This window comes from Podarcis erhardii, assembly GCF_964252035.2.
Source record: "Podarcis erhardii genome assembly, chromosome: 9".
NCBI classification, from domain to species: Eukaryota; Metazoa; Chordata; class Lepidosauria; order Squamata; family Lacertidae; genus Podarcis; species Podarcis erhardii.
In genome coordinates, this window is record NC_138512.1 from 29,407,229 (window position 1) to 29,424,395 (window position 17,167).

Here is a 17,167-nt window from a genome sequence, read left to right on the forward strand (position 1 = left end):
GGTCATCTTCACTGGCAAAAGGAAAACGTTGGCGGCAAACAATACTACAGCAACCTGGGGACCAGGAACTCCCCTTACCCGCTTCCTGGGATGGCTACTTTTGTGACTTCCAACAAGCCTGACCTCCAGGTCACCATTAAGGAAGAAGCCTGTCCCTTGCCTTACAACAGCTCGTGGCCTTTCCCAGAGCTCCCTCTGCAACAGATTGTGTGCTCGGCTTCCACCAGCTACAGCAACAGCAACAGGCCACCGGATCACGAGAACCGGGCCAGCGTCATCAAGAAAACGTCAGACATTACTCAGTCAAGAGTCAAGAGCAGCTAAGCCACATAAAGTGGCAGGTTCGTGGCGGATTCTCTGTTGTGGCTTTGAGGAGCACATCTAATGTACATTCAGCAAACCGAAGAGAGAAGAGCCTTGACAGTGCGGAACGTGACCGTGTCCCACTCCAGCACTGGAGCATTTTAAACTCAGGACTCCAACCAACAGAATGTAGACGTGAAGCTGGACAGAGGTCCAAGGTTACAGCCCAGGGACAGGAAAGCCACCCTGGTAGATTCCAAGGCTGAAACAAGAGGACCAAGAGCCCCCCCAATGAAGTTCCTCCATTTCTTGCAGTTCAGGCCACAATGGAACTGAAAACCTCGGAATGGAAAGAAAAATGTGAACTTGCTTGATTTTTGTTTTTTTCCAGAATCAGTTGTGAATATGTACATAATGCAGTGCTGTCCTAGCAATACTGCAGACTGCTTTCGCACCTTATTGAAAAAAAGAAAAAGCACTTGCAAAAAAGGCCTTTCATTATCTTGCTCTTATTAATGGCACACTTAAAGCCCCTTCTTCCCCACCCTCAACTTTGCTCTTTCCCAGGGCTCTTCTGGCTAATATCGCCTTGGAGTATGGAAAAAGAATCAAATAGGAAAGTAAAACCTCCTCCTGTACATTTCGCAGGTTGTTTTTAAGAGTGCTTACCTTATACTTGTCTAATCTGCTATGCTTGAAAGCTGTGTGGTACAATAGAAGAAAATCTATTACAGATATATTATGCAAATTCCCAGGTTTTAAAGAGAGAGAGAAATACTCTAATTCTAACCAGAGTAAGCTTTTTTATTTTTTTATACAGTGGGATATTTTATTCAAAGTAAAATTCTAAAGTGAATATTAATTGTTTTACTTTTTTTATCTTTTCTACAGCAAATTTATAATTTTACAATTCAGTGACTTGGTTGTCAGCAACCATTGCATCTTTGTGGCACATTTTCTTTTTTTCTTTTTATTTCTTTTTTCTTTTCTTTTTTACAATTTGTAAAGGTGAAATAGCTTTTAATGAATTTTATGTAGCAATCAAACTATCCTGTGGATTGATAATAAATATTATATATAAATAAGTTTTTAAATAAACACGTTTTCTTTGGTGTATGGGATTTAAAATATATATATATAAGATAAAACGCTTCCAAAGGGATTGTGTAAATAAGTTAAGGTGGCAGTTACTTTCATGTTCTGAAAACAAAAGATGCCAAAATAGATGATGTTTGTTCTATTAATTGAGAGGGGGCTATAGCAGAGGCAGGAGGAATAAATGATAACCTAATCTAAAAAACAACAGCTATAATCCAGCAAAAATTAAGCCCCATCGATCTCAGTTGGAGAGTTTTAAGTGGAATTTCTTAGTGCTTCAGGTACATTTGGTGTCAAAAGTTCTTTACAGTGCACATAATGCTTACAAAGAAATCCTGTACACAGACCAGTTTTACTAATTTGAGACAGAAGATTTGCTTGAGACATACAGTTAGAACAAATTGAATGCTAAAGAGCTATAAGGTGCACATCTATAAGGAGACAGGTAACTCCTGTCTCCAAAAGCCAGCATGGTAGTTTAATTTTGCAGTGAGGCAATAAAAGCTGTAATAATTTCTGCTGGAAATCCTACTGCTTAGGCTTTCTGTTTTGGTATCCCATAACTGGGATACTTCTTAATCTGGCTTTCCTAACCACTTTAGAAACATGGGTGAACACAGCAGTGCTATTTTTCAAGAAGAAAAAGTGATGGAACTCACCATGAATTTTACTTTATTTTATTCATTCTCTTAGAAATGCCTACCTGAGAGGTGCTGGAACTGAGTTCTGGCAGGTTCCCGCTGAAAGAAAAGCCCTGGAACAGAGAATCCCAATTAGTGTTAACTGTGGATAATATCAATGAAGAGATTCTAGGCAGTGAGTCAAGGCTTGTCCTAGATACGTAAAACGTATTTATACTAAAGTTCAGAATTTGACTGTCAGGCAATTCTCAAGGTGGCTTATGACAATTAATCATCAGTAACCATGAAACCAATACATAAATTATTATGAATGTGGCTGCAGTTTTCACACATGATGAAGTAGTCGCCTTACTTAAAGGCATTTAGCACAGGTACAGATTAGACCCACATTTGTTTATGGTTTATATAATATATGAAGCATCCCCTAAAATGTCTGTTGCTTGAGGTATAGATTAATCTGCCTCATAACCCAAAGTTTTCACACATGAAGCGTAAAGCATTTTTGTGCTACATGATGTCCTCCCCCCTCCAAAAATAAAACCTATCAATCAGAATGCTTATTTGCTTGCAATATCATTTGTTCAATCTTTGCACTGGACCTGGTGCAGCTGCGATGCTGCTTGTGGCACAAGCAAAACAACAATGATTGTGAGATCAGCCACTTGGTCCAGATAATTTCTTAGCAACACAGCCAAATTATGCCTAAATCAATCTGTGTGCTTGTTACATTTCTGCCCAACCCAAATAAGGACAGAGCAGCAAGGTACATTAGGCTGATATCCCAAGGCTATTCATTGAGCTTCCTAGCCTTAGGGCTAATTCCATCTTTACTTTTTCTGCTTGGATACAAATCTAAATTGAAATGGTAAAATGTATGTACTGTAATTATACCACAGATAATTCTCTTTATTTTCTATCCATACTGACACAGTTCAACTATCTTTTGTTTCTATAATGTATTATTTTTATTTGTTAAAAGTTCATGTACACACACAAACAAACACACACACCAGCCATGGCTCTACTGCTTCAGTACTAGTTTATGCACACACAAAAAAGGGCCTTGAGAAAGTGTTCAAGTAGCACACATTTATCCTGTCATTTTGAAAAGAACTTAAATGTTGGTAATTTATCACACAGTGAAGTTTCAGAGTGCAACTAGGAAACCACAAGTAAAGTGCACACAAGCCTCACAACTCATGGCTGCTACTGATAATGAAGTGTCCCAAGTACCGTATGTGCTCTTTTGTTCATATTTTAGCTGTAACATCATTGCAGTGCAGCATTTTAACTACCGGTAGTTCCAATCGCTTACTTACAGTAACAGGTCCTAATGCTTGTACTTTCAGAAAGTTTATACATCTCCTTCTTTGGCACAGTTGCAACTGCTCTTTTGGTTCAGGATACAACTGCATTTGGAGATTCTTGTATTAGAGTTCTGGACGGCAGACCAATCCCAGGTCTCACAGGGGGAGTGTGTGTTCCTAGAACAAAAGGATATGGTTTAGTCTTGCTTTATACATCAGGGATTTCCCCAACTCCAAAGCATAGTAAGACAACCCCTTAGGGTTTCTCTTGTGGCTGTGCACCAGATTCAGCCAAACTGCATGCTAAATTGGGCTGATTAGAGGGGATCTGGGCTTTGGCTGAGTTGGGTTGGGGCAGCCCTGGTTAGGCCATCTGGGGTGATGGGCAGCCATCGGGCAGGGCATTGGGTGGAAAGGCTGCAGGAGTCTGCTTTGCCCGCCCGTTCCCCACAGAGAATGTGCTGGGGAAGCAAACCTTAGCAGGATGGAATCCTCCACTCATCAGGATTCTATCCTGTGGGCTGCAGGAGGCTTTTTTGAAGCTTGCGAAGTAGCACCTAGCAGGACTGAACCCTCTTGCTCTTGGCTGGGAGAGGAGAAGCAGCGTTTCTTCCCCCTGACCCCTCCTGACAGTACAGTGATACCTCTGGTTACTTATTTCATTCGTTCCTGAGGTCCGTTCTTAACCTGAAACTGTTCTTAACCTGAAGCACCATTTTAGCTAATGGGGCCACCGCACAATTTCTGTTCTCATCCTGAAGCAAAGTTCTTAAGCCAAGGACATTTGATGGCTCTGTTGTCCAAGTTTTTAAAGCTGGATATTACGAGTACTGAAACCAAAAACTTCTTATTTGCAAATAATATATTATGAGCCATGCTCTTTCCCCGATAGGATTCTATGCAAATTCAAATAATTATTAACAGTCATGTAATCATATTTTTTAAAAAAGCAAGAATACATAAATTTAGGAGCCAGTGAAATTTTATAGTAGCCAGATAGGAGCAGAGAACGGGTTCATTACTTTTGCAGCAACCTTCATGCCAACACTCAAGCCCAATATTTTTGACACACCAGTGGCTATTAGGCACATTCATTATTTATGCTGTGAATTTAAGTACTTAAGTATTAATTTTCATGTATATGATAATTCTGAGAGTACTCTGAGTTGTACTTAAATAGGCCTTAATTTTAAGTAATTGGGACTGCCAAACCCCACACACCAACTGCATCCTTCAAGCAGCCCTGTTCTGTTGAGACAGAAATTCATCAGCGGAAGCTTTTCCTGAAACTGAGGTGATGGGGGTTGGGAACCTGCAGCCGACTGCACAGCTCCACCCAGGCCCTGATCCTTCACTGGACCTACTCTGTCTGTGCTCTGTGTCTTTTCAAAAGCTAAACCTCAGAGTGCATTGGTTAGAGTGGCCTTATAACATTGTTCTGCCACACTTCATGGCAGGGTCTTTTAGTTTTGTTAAGCCCTGATACCACATCACAGGCTTCCTTTCCACTTACCTCCTCTGTTCCAAAGATCTCACCACTGCTACTGAAGCTGGAGACCCAAAGGTGAGAAGGATGTCCTCAAAGGCCTTGAGATAAAGTGCGGCAGGTAGAACAACTTTCCAAAAGTCCAACCACAGGGCACGGTGATTAGATAACTAAGAAGTGATAGGGAAAGTCACAAGAGCAGGATTAGTTAAAATAGAGTTGTCATATTTGAAACAGTAAAAATCCAGACAGAAAAGTGGTTGTTGTTGTTGTTTCGGCCAAAGGTTTAGAGCTGCTTTTAGTTTTGCCCAAAGTTGTTGAGCACTGTCAACATGGGTTGCCAATCACCTGGATTTTCCCAGACATTTTTGTGATTTCTGCCCTGACACTGCTTCCGACTGCAGTATTCCAGGGAAATTCTGGACATGTGACAACCCTAGTTAAAAAGAGTGACAACCCTAGTTTAAAATGTACACGTTGTTATATGGATTTGACAGATTTCAAGGCAAACCTTTTGAAAGTACAGTACATACAGTGCAAACCATTTGTAGCCTATATTCTTAAAGCTGTGTTGGTTTTTTTAAAAAGTGCTAAGCTGCTAAAATGAAACAGCGGCCCAAGAATGACTAATTAAATACATTTCAAAACTCCTTCAAACAGAGCTATGTTTTTATAATCAAAACTCCAGCTCAATAACTGACTTTGACAATGTGTTTGCACTTTCAGTTTACACAACAACCTGCTCAGCTAGTTGCTGCTCCAAGTTCCCATAGTAACCATTCACTTGGCTGCCTTGCCATGGAAACTGCATATTATTTCCTAGTACCTGAATGACCTTTGAGCTACAGAACAAGAAAAGGTAGACAACTGTTTCATGTATGGACGTCGTATACTTTTATGTACCCCTGCAGCAATTTATTGCGGGTACTCATGTCAGATTCTCCATTCACTTAAATGGAAGTAGGGAGTGCCCCCCCCCCACACACACAAGGGAATGGCAAAAAGAGCAGCACCCCCCTTTAAAGTGATAGAGGAAATGTGCCTACAGGTTCAAAAAGGTTAGGGACCCCTGTTCTTGCTTCTTGTCATTTCAATAAGTGCCCTTTTGCTGCTGGATGTTGCAGAAAGTTTTCTACAGAGAGGCACCGGACATATAAAAAGGGGTGTTACAAAAATGGTTAAACAAACCACGGTTTCATGTTACATCTGAACCCAGCCATTGGCTCCAGGCTTGAAGTCATTACCAGAATATGTACACATTGAACTGCAATATGAGCATCACATGATACGACAGTTATGCAGCAGTTTAGAAATAACAAAATAATAAAGTTTCCATATATTAGTGCAATCAGTTAACTATCTTCCTCCTGCCTTCATTGCTAGCAGTTACTGAGGCTCTTGGGTAGTAGTAAAGTCGAAAAGGGTTTATCGATGCTAGCCAGAGATTGCAGCATTCTTTATAGTGACAAATTAACAAACCCAGACTTCCAGTGTTTACCTCTTTCCTTTTTATAACTCTGGCTCTTTGAGCAAACAAACAGCAACTATGATGCAACTTCATCAAACATTGCATTATGGAAATATGCCAAATTTTATATATATAAAAAACACACAAAATACTTGCGCTAAATCAGTCCAAAGGTTACAGCAGATTGTTTCATGCACACCCAGCTATAACTAATGTTAGAGCACTCGCCGTCGTCAGGAAACAAAGGAATGAAATCAACCACCAAGTCAATGATAATCTTTTTGATCTACATGAACTTAAAAGAGTTTGAGGCAAAGAGGTTTCTCCCTTTTGTTTCCTGGGCTGGGCTCCTTTGTTCTTAAAAGCGGTGTCTTTGTCAAAAACATCAACAAGTGTACTGTACCTTTCCCCGTCAATCATTACATCACTGTGAAAGGGAAGGTTGCATGATGTGTTGAATGTAAGAGCTCAGGAGCCCTGCTGGTAAAAGGTGGCAACTGCATTAGCATGCTAAGGCGACATTATCCATTGTAACAGATTTCCTTTTTATTATAATGCTGACTTCGAAGCAAACCAAAGCAACCTGATTTATCTCTATCTGTGGTAATGGGAAAAGAGCATTAGGTATTGTTCCACAGAGACAAGGACTCAAATCCCTGTGCTGACTAGCCTGGAACGCTTGAGGCTGCATACACACCATATGTTTAAAGCACATGGCGCTCTCCAAAGAATCATGGGAACTGTAGTTTGTCAAGGGTGTGGGGAATTGTAGCTCTGTGAGGCGTAAACTACAGTTCCCAGAATTCTTTGGGGGGGGTAAGTCCTGTGCTTTAAATGAATAATTCTCTCGGCTAATCTACCTCAGAGTGTTTCTGAGAGGACATGACTGCCCACATACATGGGGATGCTGTTTTCAAATTTCATATTATTTCAAGAAACACAATCCTGTATCACTTCTGCTCTCCATCCCCAGGACTGGCCAAATCTAACATGTTACTCAGAGTAGCTGTATTTAACCTCCTTCCATGCCAGCACAGTACGTCTGTCTGTCTATTTAATTTTTTTATTATGTTTTATTATTTATTTTATTTTCAGCATTTGATCCTAACAATCATTTCAGTTGTAAATACAATTTTATTCTCACTTTCACTTCCACTGTTTATAAACAGACAGAACCAAACATAGAAAGAGAAGGAGGCCAAGTCATGGGAAATATCTGTGCAAAAGAATTATGGAAGGTGCGGGAGCTTCTGACAGTTTTAAAGCTGACTCTTGCTTCCATATAATTAGATATGTGTTTTTATTGGAAGTTATTGCTGGTTAAAGAGCTCTGTTAAACGGATTGGGCAAATCAGTATTTAATTTTTGCTATTTGGGCTGATTCATGCATTGCATGAATTCTACACACAGGCCTCACTTGACAGAACTTTTAATTGGGTAATTGGTGAGATGAAATTTTAATCTGTGGGGCTAAGTTTGAAGAGCACACTTAATTACTGAAGCCATTTTGGCTCCCGTGTGTTACTGTAACCAAGAAAGAAGAACATATTAAGGAAAGGCCATGGAATTTTTGTTTATTAAATGGAACCTCTTTCAGGATTTCTTCAGTGTCCTCAAAAAGGCACATATTGAGCTTTTAAAAAACATATCTTATTATAATTTATTTTTAGATAATAACAGTTATCAAACAAAACGAAAAACAAAACAACAGAACAAGCAAAACCATTTCATGACCAGCAAAATACAGTTCACTGCATTATAAAGCACAACAAAATTTTGATTGCATGCTATTTCTGATTATCATTATTATCCTTTCAAAATGTTTCAGGTTTTATCGAGAAAGTGTTTGTTTTCTTTTTGGCAAAGTGAATGCTACCTGTGTATTTTGCTATGTTGTATCATTTCTTTTTAATAAAATAAATAAAACAACAACACACAGCAAAGCACTCTGTGTGTCAACAGAGGCTGCCAGTCATGTTCCTGATGTGCAATATAAGCAATTAAACCAACTTTCATAAAAAGTGCCTTTCATCATCATTAGATTACTTCTTGCTTCAACTTCTTAGGTAGCTTTTCCATTAAAGCAGATTTGTTGATACCATTTGTCCACCCAATTATTACATAGCATTTTCAATTGTTTGGTTTTGTTATTAGACAGACAGATGGATGACAGCTCTAGAATTTATTTTTTTTAGGACAGGTACACTAGATAGCCTCAAAGTAATATAGGTACATGATTAGATTCCACTAATGATTCTGCTAAATAGAACAGAATATGGAACAAGGTCCTGTTCCACTTAGTCTCTGGCAGAAATACCTGTCCCCCCTCCCCCACCCACCACCTTGAGTAGGGATATCTGGTTCTAATAGTCCCCTATATTGATTACTTTTGTAATATGATTTGCGTGTGTTGAGCTTTTTCAGTATACAGATTTACATTTTGACAAATTAATTAAAAGTTAGGCAGCAGACTGGTTGATAGCCCTAACACATTCCATTCCACTGACCATCTCCTACACTGCAATATGTCATTCGGAAGGAATAATCCACAGCGATGCTCAAACTATTCCCACTGTGCATAATCCATGAGTACTTTTGAAGAGTCAGGTAAAATGTAAAGGGACCCCTGACCATTAGCTCCGGTCGTGACCGACTCTGGGGTTGCAGCGCTGGCATACAGATGGCAGCGCTGGCATACAGCTTCTGGTTCATGTGGCCAGCATGACTAAGCCACTTCTGGCGAACCAGAGCAGCGCACAGAAACGCCGTTTACCTTCCCGCCAGAGCGGTACCTATTTATCTACTTGCACTTTGACATGCTTTTGAACTGCTAGGTTGGCAGGAGCAGGGACCGAGCAACGGGAGCTCACTCCGTCACGGGGATTCGAACCGCTGACCTTCTGATCGGCAAGTCCTAGGCTCTGTGGTTTAACCCACAGCACCACCCGCGTCAAATCAGGTACCTTCCTTCAAAAACAAGCAAGCAGAACCTCATATATAATCAGAATAACTTCAATTATGTATAAAGATTTTAAGGAGTTCACGGGAGTTTTTGTATGTGTTTTCCTTCCCAGGTCTGTTTATCCTCTAGTCTAAGACACAATTGTTTTGCATCTGAATGCACAAGAGCTGTTGACGGAGGAGGGAGTCTCCTGAAATTTAAGGAAACCCTGCTCATTGTAAACACTGCCCTGAGGGTTATTTCCCGCTTCCCCTGCAGCAGCCATGACAACAGTCATTCACGTATAAACAGTTGCTAGGATGCCACTTGAAAGGGAGGGAACAGAGAGAATACCAATAATATTTCATTTAAATGCAAGAAAGACCTAAATTTAAAATGTCCAGTAATCTCACGAGCGTTCTTTAAAATGAAATTTCACATAATTTTTAAAGGAAAAAAGAAAACCAGTGTGAAGCTCACTGGGTGTAATTGACCACTATTACCTAGTCTGACCTCATCCACAGGGTTGTCACCATGTCAAAAGTGGGGTGGGGGGCAGGCGAAATAACTACTTATGGCACATATGCCATCCATTATTCTTTGCAAGGCTTTCTCTCTCTCTCTCTCTCTCTCTCTCTCTCTCTCTCTCTCTCTCTCTCACACACACACACACACACACACACACAGAGAGAGAGAGAGAGAGAGAGAGAGAGAGAGAGAGAGAGAGAGAAATCATGTGTTTCAGATGATCTGTGAGCAAAGATGCTTTGGCCCTTCAGGGTTTCAGCTGGCTGTGTGGTATCTATAAGGTTTTAGCTGGTTTTAAACAGAATTTACTATTCTGGTCTGAGTGAGTTGGTTGTTATGGCTGGGCTTCATTTTAAATATATTATTAAATTTATCATATATTATTGATTTTAAATATATAAATTATATATTTTTAAATAATTAGTCATTCACATGCAGCCATTTATTTCTTTACATTCTGAAAGTACCAGTTCTTCTGTCATTGGGATATAAATCAAATGAAGTAGCTTTGTCCCAATGACAAAAAGGTGTGGTTGGAGAAGGTTTGTTTGTTTAATTTCTTGCTTATTTTCACAACATTAAAGATTTGGATAGGATATCGCTTCCCTTTTAAGATCAAGATAGCAAAACACGGGGGAGGGGGCTGATCAATTTATCAATGGATATGCAGACAAGTGTCCTTTTTGAATTTAGGTTTAAACAATGCTGACACCTAGTGGTCACACACAACTCAGTCAATTTCAAGAAGTGCCTTGCAGGATCAGCAGAAAGTCTAAGCACTCTGGTTTCCAACAACAACCTGCCAGGGAGGTGCGTCTAGAAGGAGCACAAAATAAAGATGATGACCTTTCCATTGGCCTGCATCTTGAACATAGAGGTTCTGTCTGTTTTCTTTTATTTAAGAAAACAGATCTTCATTCATTTACAGTGGTACCTCGGGTTAAGAACTTAATTCGTTCTGGAGATCCGTTCTTAACCTGAAACTGTTCTTAACCTGAAGCACCACTTTAGCTAATGGGGCCTCCCGCTGCCGCCGCGCCGCCGGAGCACGATTTCTGTTCTCATCCTGAAGCAAAGTTCTTAACCCAAGGTACTATTTCTGGGTTAGTGGAGTCTGTAACCTGAAGCGTCTGTAACCAGAGGTACCACTGTATTAGTATATTTGTAGCTCACCCCCCCTTTTTTTTACTGACAGGACTCCCTATTTACAAGTTGGGATTTCCTTCCCTTTCCCTGCCCTAGCCGTGACCAGGGCAACTGGCTTGCAGTGCCCTTGCACCTGCAATTCGTTCCTCCATGGGGCTATTTGTGCTCACGAAGGAAAATAACCCCTTCCTCCATGGTCCAGTTCCTCCAACATATCTGGACTTAACAATAAACTAGACTGCAGATACTGTACATAACCACAAACTGACAGATACCTTATTTAGGCTTATCCATTCCAGACATCCACTGATTTCCTGGGGAGTGAATTCAGTAAACCCTTATCTGTTTTTCTCTCTTTCTTTCTTTCTTTCTTTCTTTCTTTCTTTCTTTCTTTCTCTTTAAAATTTCCTTACTCCCTTCTTCACGGTTGAATCTCACTGCCTCTCAATTCCACTTGTGCCCCAAGGGCAAATGCTAACACTTCTTGGCAAGGCTACCACCTCTACATTCATTCTATATGGGTAAGATAAATTACAGTTTTTCTCTACTTTGCGGGGCTATACCCCAACACACAAATCTACTGTCTGTGATTGTCTGGCTAAGCTCGTATCACAGTACTAGTTCATGGTTGTTAACATTAGCATATTATTATCACCACCACCACCACCACCACGATTATCAGGGCTGGCCTGGGACATGTTGCCACTTGAGGCAAAACAGAAAATGGTGCCCACCCCTCCTCCTCTTCCTGCCCCCTGCCAAAGCCCCTTCCTGCTGTTCTGTCAGCTGAGGCAACAAAAGGCAGCCCCGGCTGGGACCCAGATCTGCTGCCCTTCCCAGCTGTCAAATTAGCCAGCTGCCCAAGGTGACTGCCTCACGAAGCCTCATGGGCAGGCCAGCCTCGTGATTTATTAAGTTTATTGACTGTTTTACAGAAGCATCTTAATGGGACTTACCAGTAATAGTAAAATCAATACATGAAAAACAAAACAACTAAAATGAAGTGCAATGCGAGGTAATCAAAGTGTAAAAACAATTCCTCCATGCTCAAACACAGGCCAAAACACTACAGACACCCTTCAAAATGAAGTAAGAATACAGTGGTACCTCTGGATATGAACGGGATCCGTTCCAGAGCCCCGTTCGCATCTAGAAGCAAACGTAACTAGCGACAGCACGTCTGCGCACGTGTGTGTCCCTTTTCGCCGCTTCTGCGCATGTGCGTGACGTCATTTTGAGTGTCTGCGCATGCGCAACTGGCGAAACCCAGAAGTAACGCTTTCCGTTACTTCCGGGTTGCCACGGAGCGCAACTCGAATGCGCTCAACCCGAAGCGCATTCAACCCAAGGTATGACTGTACAATCAACTGTTGCAAAGAAAAAACACCAAAATACCTTTGAGAAAAGAAACATCTTTGCCTTGTGCCAAAAAGATAGCAATGTCTGCACCAGGCAGAGCATTCCATGTCAGGGGGCCACTGCTGAAAAGGCCTGTTCCCACATGGCCCTCTGGACGGCTGCTGGAGAAGGATATCTGATGATGATCACAGGGCATGGACAGGCTTATAGCAGGAAAAGCATTCTGTAAGGAAACAATCAAACTTTAGGAACTTATTCCTTTGGATTTTTGGAATAACTATTTACTTTCTTTCTTTCTTACTTGTTTACTTACTTACTTACTTACTTACTTACTTAGCTTGCACCCAAATGGCATATATTAACACAGGGTAATCCAAAGCAAGATTTTTGTTATTCAACACTATGAACAATGAGGATTTGAAATGTAAGTAGACTGTTCCTTGCTATCATTTTTTCTATAATTTCTGTGCTGGAAGAAACTTCCAAACGGCTTCAGTTTTCCTTTAGGTCAAAATGTTCAGCCTACTGTTTTAACTGATTTGGCATGGCAGTTAGTTTGTTGGCTCTCAGTCAGCGTTTTTCTAATTATCCAGCAATTAAAATCATGTGCAAACCATGCAATTCATTAAGAAACAAAAGGTCAGCGATGGGAAGAGTGAAACTGGACATTTTGGCAGTTTAGGGGCGTTCCTTAGAAATGGGAACAGAACAATCTCAACCTGGAAAGCTAAAGCAAATTGTGAGAGGAAGTGGTAAGAGTTTCACTCATTGCCACTTCCTCCTTCAATTCCCTGGTTTTCCAGACTGAGCGGATAGGATATTAGGAGGGAGGGAAAGGAAGCATTTTGAAAAACCTCTGGAGTAAAAAAAAAGAGGAAAAGATGGGTTTAGTTTTTACTTCTACTCTCTGAAGTAAGTGTTTGGCTTAGTTTCTCCCTCTCTGGTGTTTGTGTTTATCTATCCTGCCTTGGGATCTGTTTACTTCACATTCTTGTGTCTGCAGGTGTGTGTGTGTGTGTGTGTGTGTGTGTGTGTGTGTGTGTGTGTGTGTGTGATGAAGTTTGTTTCATTTTTTCCAGGGGAGGGGTGTCTGTGGTTGGGTGTTAAGCTTGATTCACCTCCTGCAACAATTAGCAAAGTTTTGTCTAGGCATAGTACTATTAACAAATAAAAGTTACAGCTTTGAAAGTGAACATTGTGAGGGTGAAACTGATGCAGACACTTGCTTTGAGTACTAGACTAGTGGCACCAGTGCATCACTGTATACTCAGGTAATACAGAAACTTAAAATTGTTTGGCATGGCTGGGGAAGGTTCTCGCCATGAGAAAAGAGAAACACTTGTGAGGCAAAGGGACAGAACAGAAGGAAGAGCACAGGGATGCTTCTCAAATGCCTGGGGAGGCTTTCATGGGTGCCACTGCACCCATGGGTGCTCCATTTGGGATACCAGACTTAGCTGAAAAGTTTTCTGCTCAAACCATTCAAACCATCTCATGTGCATTTATCCAGCTGCTCCTGCGAGTTCAGAATGGGAAATGGCACAGAGGGGTGTAATTTGTACAGAGACTGGCAAAAATCAGAAAGGTTCACACAGTGCTTTTTTTCTAGAACAAAAGGTGCTAGAATACCCCCAGGAAGAAACACTGGGTTCACATCTTATTGCTTTTAAATGGAAGGAACGGACGCAAAGCTCTCTTGAAAAGTTTCCTCAGGCAAGCCATTTATTATTGTGCCATTTTCAATTTGAATTCCGTGGGCTTCATCATAGGAGTGGCTGCCATTTGGAATTTGGGGCACTGTGTACGATCAGGCTTCTCCCCGCCCTCACACATAGTGATGGACATGCACCCCTTCTCCATTCTCCTTGCACCATTATCAAGCTATCCAGGTTGTATCGGTGCTGTTGCAATGGGGAGAATCACTTGCATCACTCCACAAAAACAAAAGTCTGAGCACAGCTTGCAGATGCCACTCACTGAATCTGTGTGGTGATTGGAGACTGCAGGTGGCTGCCAAAGGCTTGGACCGCCTTCATCAGCCCAAGAATGCTGTTTTAAGCATTTGAGAAAGCAGGATGCTTCCAATAAAACACATGAGCATCCCAGGAAACCAGCCATTCTGGCACCTTGCCTTGCTCTTGTTTTTCATTACAAGTTGCCCTAACCCCATACTTTAATGGTGGTGCAGCTCTGACCCCACCGGTCTGCTATTTGCTGTGCTGGCTTCAACGCTTTTATATTCCCAAACTTTATTTCTGCCAAATCTAACTTCTTGGCTGCAAGATTCTTAGTTTTGTCTCTTTTCTGGATTCTGGGACTTTGCATTGGCCAGCCTCCAACCACATTCAATATGTTCTGGCCTTTCACTTGGCTCAAAGACCGTTCAAGAAATAAAGAGCTGCTTTTTACTGAGAGGATTGCTTAACTCAGCCAGACTGAAACAAAATCAGAATAATAATAAGAAGAAGAAGAAGAAGAAGAAAAAGAAGCAGAAGCAGCAGCAGCAGCAGCAGCAGCCGCAGCATGGTACTTATATAGCTCTTTTTCTCAAGTGCTCAAAGTGTTTCACATACATTATTTATTTCATGACACAATAAATTATTATTTATTATCATTATTATTATTTCTATACCACCCTTCATCTGAAGATTACAGGGCGGTTCACACAAACACAAAAATACAAAACAGAACACAAATTACTTAATAAAACAAGAACCAAAGCATACCAATAACCCCTGTCCCACAAACACATTTAAAAGGCCACAGAATGTTCAATCAGCCAAAGGCCTTGTTACAGATCTCTGCTTCTGCCTGGCACCTAAAGATATGTAATGAAGGAACCAGGCGAGCCTCCCTGGGGAGAGCGTTTCGCAAATGGAGAGCCACCACTGAAAAGGCCTGTTCTCCTGTTGCTGCCCTCTGGATCTGTAGAGTCTATTGCATTATCAACAGCTGCAACAGGGTGGCTTTCTGAGGTGACATGTTTTTTATCAAGCTGATGGGAGAGAGTGATACGGAGCTTTGGACTCTAAATCAAACAGAGGTGACTTTCAAAGTCATTTTACTGTAGAAGAAACAAAGTTGTGCAAACCTATCCATAAGGATGCCAGCTCCTTTTCAAAGAAAGATCACAAGCAGGCACAACTTCTTCCATCACAGTGCTGCAGTGCCAAGGAAAAATGCACAGGCTAAACTCCCCCCCCCCCCCCGTCTTGCAGCTATTAGAACCCAGGCAAGTCCAACTCTATGTCTTAACATGATTTTAAAAACAGAGAACAGTTTCAAAGCTTGCTAGTCGTATGAGGAGTGGTACAAGTTATTCAACACTGATGTTACAGGCATTATTCATTAGTACAATTATACACTGTGTTGTGTCAGCACTAATGCAGAGGGGAAATTGAGTTTCGCCAGGGGACACAATCTGTGGCTTGCATGCTTGTAAAATAGTTTTTTTCTGTAACAACAAAGGCACAACTTGATAGAAAATGTCTCTCTTCCCAATCAGCAGAGGATTACAGGAGTCCTCACCACCAAATGTGTGACATCTGCACACATCTTTAGTTACAAGGCCATACAGTAAATACTCAACCAAAGCAAAGGAGTCAAAACAAGCATCACACCCTAGATGATCAGTGCCCTGTTGCTCCTCTTGAACTGTTGCCTACATTCCTCCACACAAGTTGCCTTTCTGTTTACTTTTAACGTATAATTGATGTGTATGTGCGTGACAGCACAGCAGGAAGAGAACAGTAAAATGCAAAGAGGTATGTCAGAAGTCTGGCACCGACTTTCCTCACATAATACTACAGTGGTACCTCAGGTTACATACGCTTCAGGTTATACACTCCGCTAACCCAGAAATAGTGCTTCAGGTTAAGAACTTTGCTTCAGCATGAGAACAAAAATCGTGCTCTGGCGGCGCGGCAGCAGCAGGAGGCTCCAGTAGCTAAAGTGGTGCTTCAGGTTAAGAACAGTTTCAGGTTAACTACGGACCTCCGGAACGAATTAAGTACTTAACCTGAGGTACCACTGTAATAATAATTTATTTATACCCCGCCCTTCCCGGGTCAGAAAACCGGGCTCAGGGTGGCTAACAACAAATTTAAAATACTTAATTGTAAACACAGCATAAAATACAGTATAAAAACATGATTAACAATAAAATTCAAAGTTCAGAAATCAATTTGAGGAAAATCCATCTAATAAACATTAGATAGTCACCAGGGCTAGCTGGCTGAATTAGTCCTACTTGGGCCAGTGAGGAGGCCAGGGGAGAATTAGCTGTGGGGTCTCAGAGTGGGTAATCTTCATAAAAGGGAAGGGGGAAGGAAGAGAAGGGAAATAAAAGATCAGGCTGAATTCAAATTAAAGGCCAGGCGGAATAGCTCTGTCTTACTGGCCCGGCAAAAGGAGGTTAAATCCTGTATGGCCCAAGTCTCGTGGGACAGAGCATTCCACCAGGTTGGAGCCATCACTGAAAAGGCCCTGGCCCTGTGGAGGATAGTCTGACTAACTTAGGCCCCGGGACCATGGTTATTCATGGACCTTAAGGTCCTCTGCGGGGCATACCAGGAGAGGTGGTCCCATAAATACGAGGGCCCTAAGCCACAAAGGGCTTTAAAGGTCAAAACCAGCACCTTGAACCTGATCCTATACTCCACCGGGAGCCAGTGCAACTGGTAAAGCACTGGGTGAATATGCTCCCATGGCAGGGACCCTGTGAGGAGCCTCGCTGCAGCATTCTGCACCCTCTGGAGTTTTTGGGACAGTTTCAAGGGCAGCCCTGCATAGAGCGAATTACAGTAGTCAAGCCTGGAGGTGACCGTTGCATGGATCACTGTCGCCAGATCGGGGTGGGAAAAGTAAGGGACCAACTTACCTAGACTATAA

At 41.6% G+C, this 17,167-nt stretch overlaps 1 protein-coding gene and 1 long non-coding RNA gene across 7 annotated transcripts in view; one reads left to right on the forward strand and one right to left on the reverse strand.

Annotated features, from left to right (window-relative positions):
- Positions 1–1,388, forward strand: part of IRF2 (interferon regulatory factor 2) — a 42,117-nt gene extending 40,729 nt beyond the window's left edge. For all 5 annotated transcript variants that reach the window (XM_081875905.1, XM_081875904.1, XM_081875907.1 and 2 more), the window contains one exon: positions 1–1,388. In XM_081875905.1, the coding sequence (XP_081732031.1) occupies positions 1–324 (324 nt within the window). In that variant the 3' untranslated portion in view covers positions 325–1,388.
- Positions 1,258–17,167, reverse strand: part of LOC309349695 — a 21,409-nt gene continuing 5,499 nt past the window's right edge. For both annotated transcript variants that reach the window (XR_014160095.1, XR_014160096.1), the window contains exons 3-6: positions 12,314–12,500; positions 4,863–5,005; positions 3,362–3,526; positions 1,258–2,155 (exon numbers count right to left, since the gene is read on the reverse strand). This is a non-coding gene — a long non-coding RNA (uncharacterized lncRNA). The remainder of the gene's footprint in view (positions 2,156–3,361; positions 3,527–4,862; positions 5,006–12,313; positions 12,501–17,167) is intronic.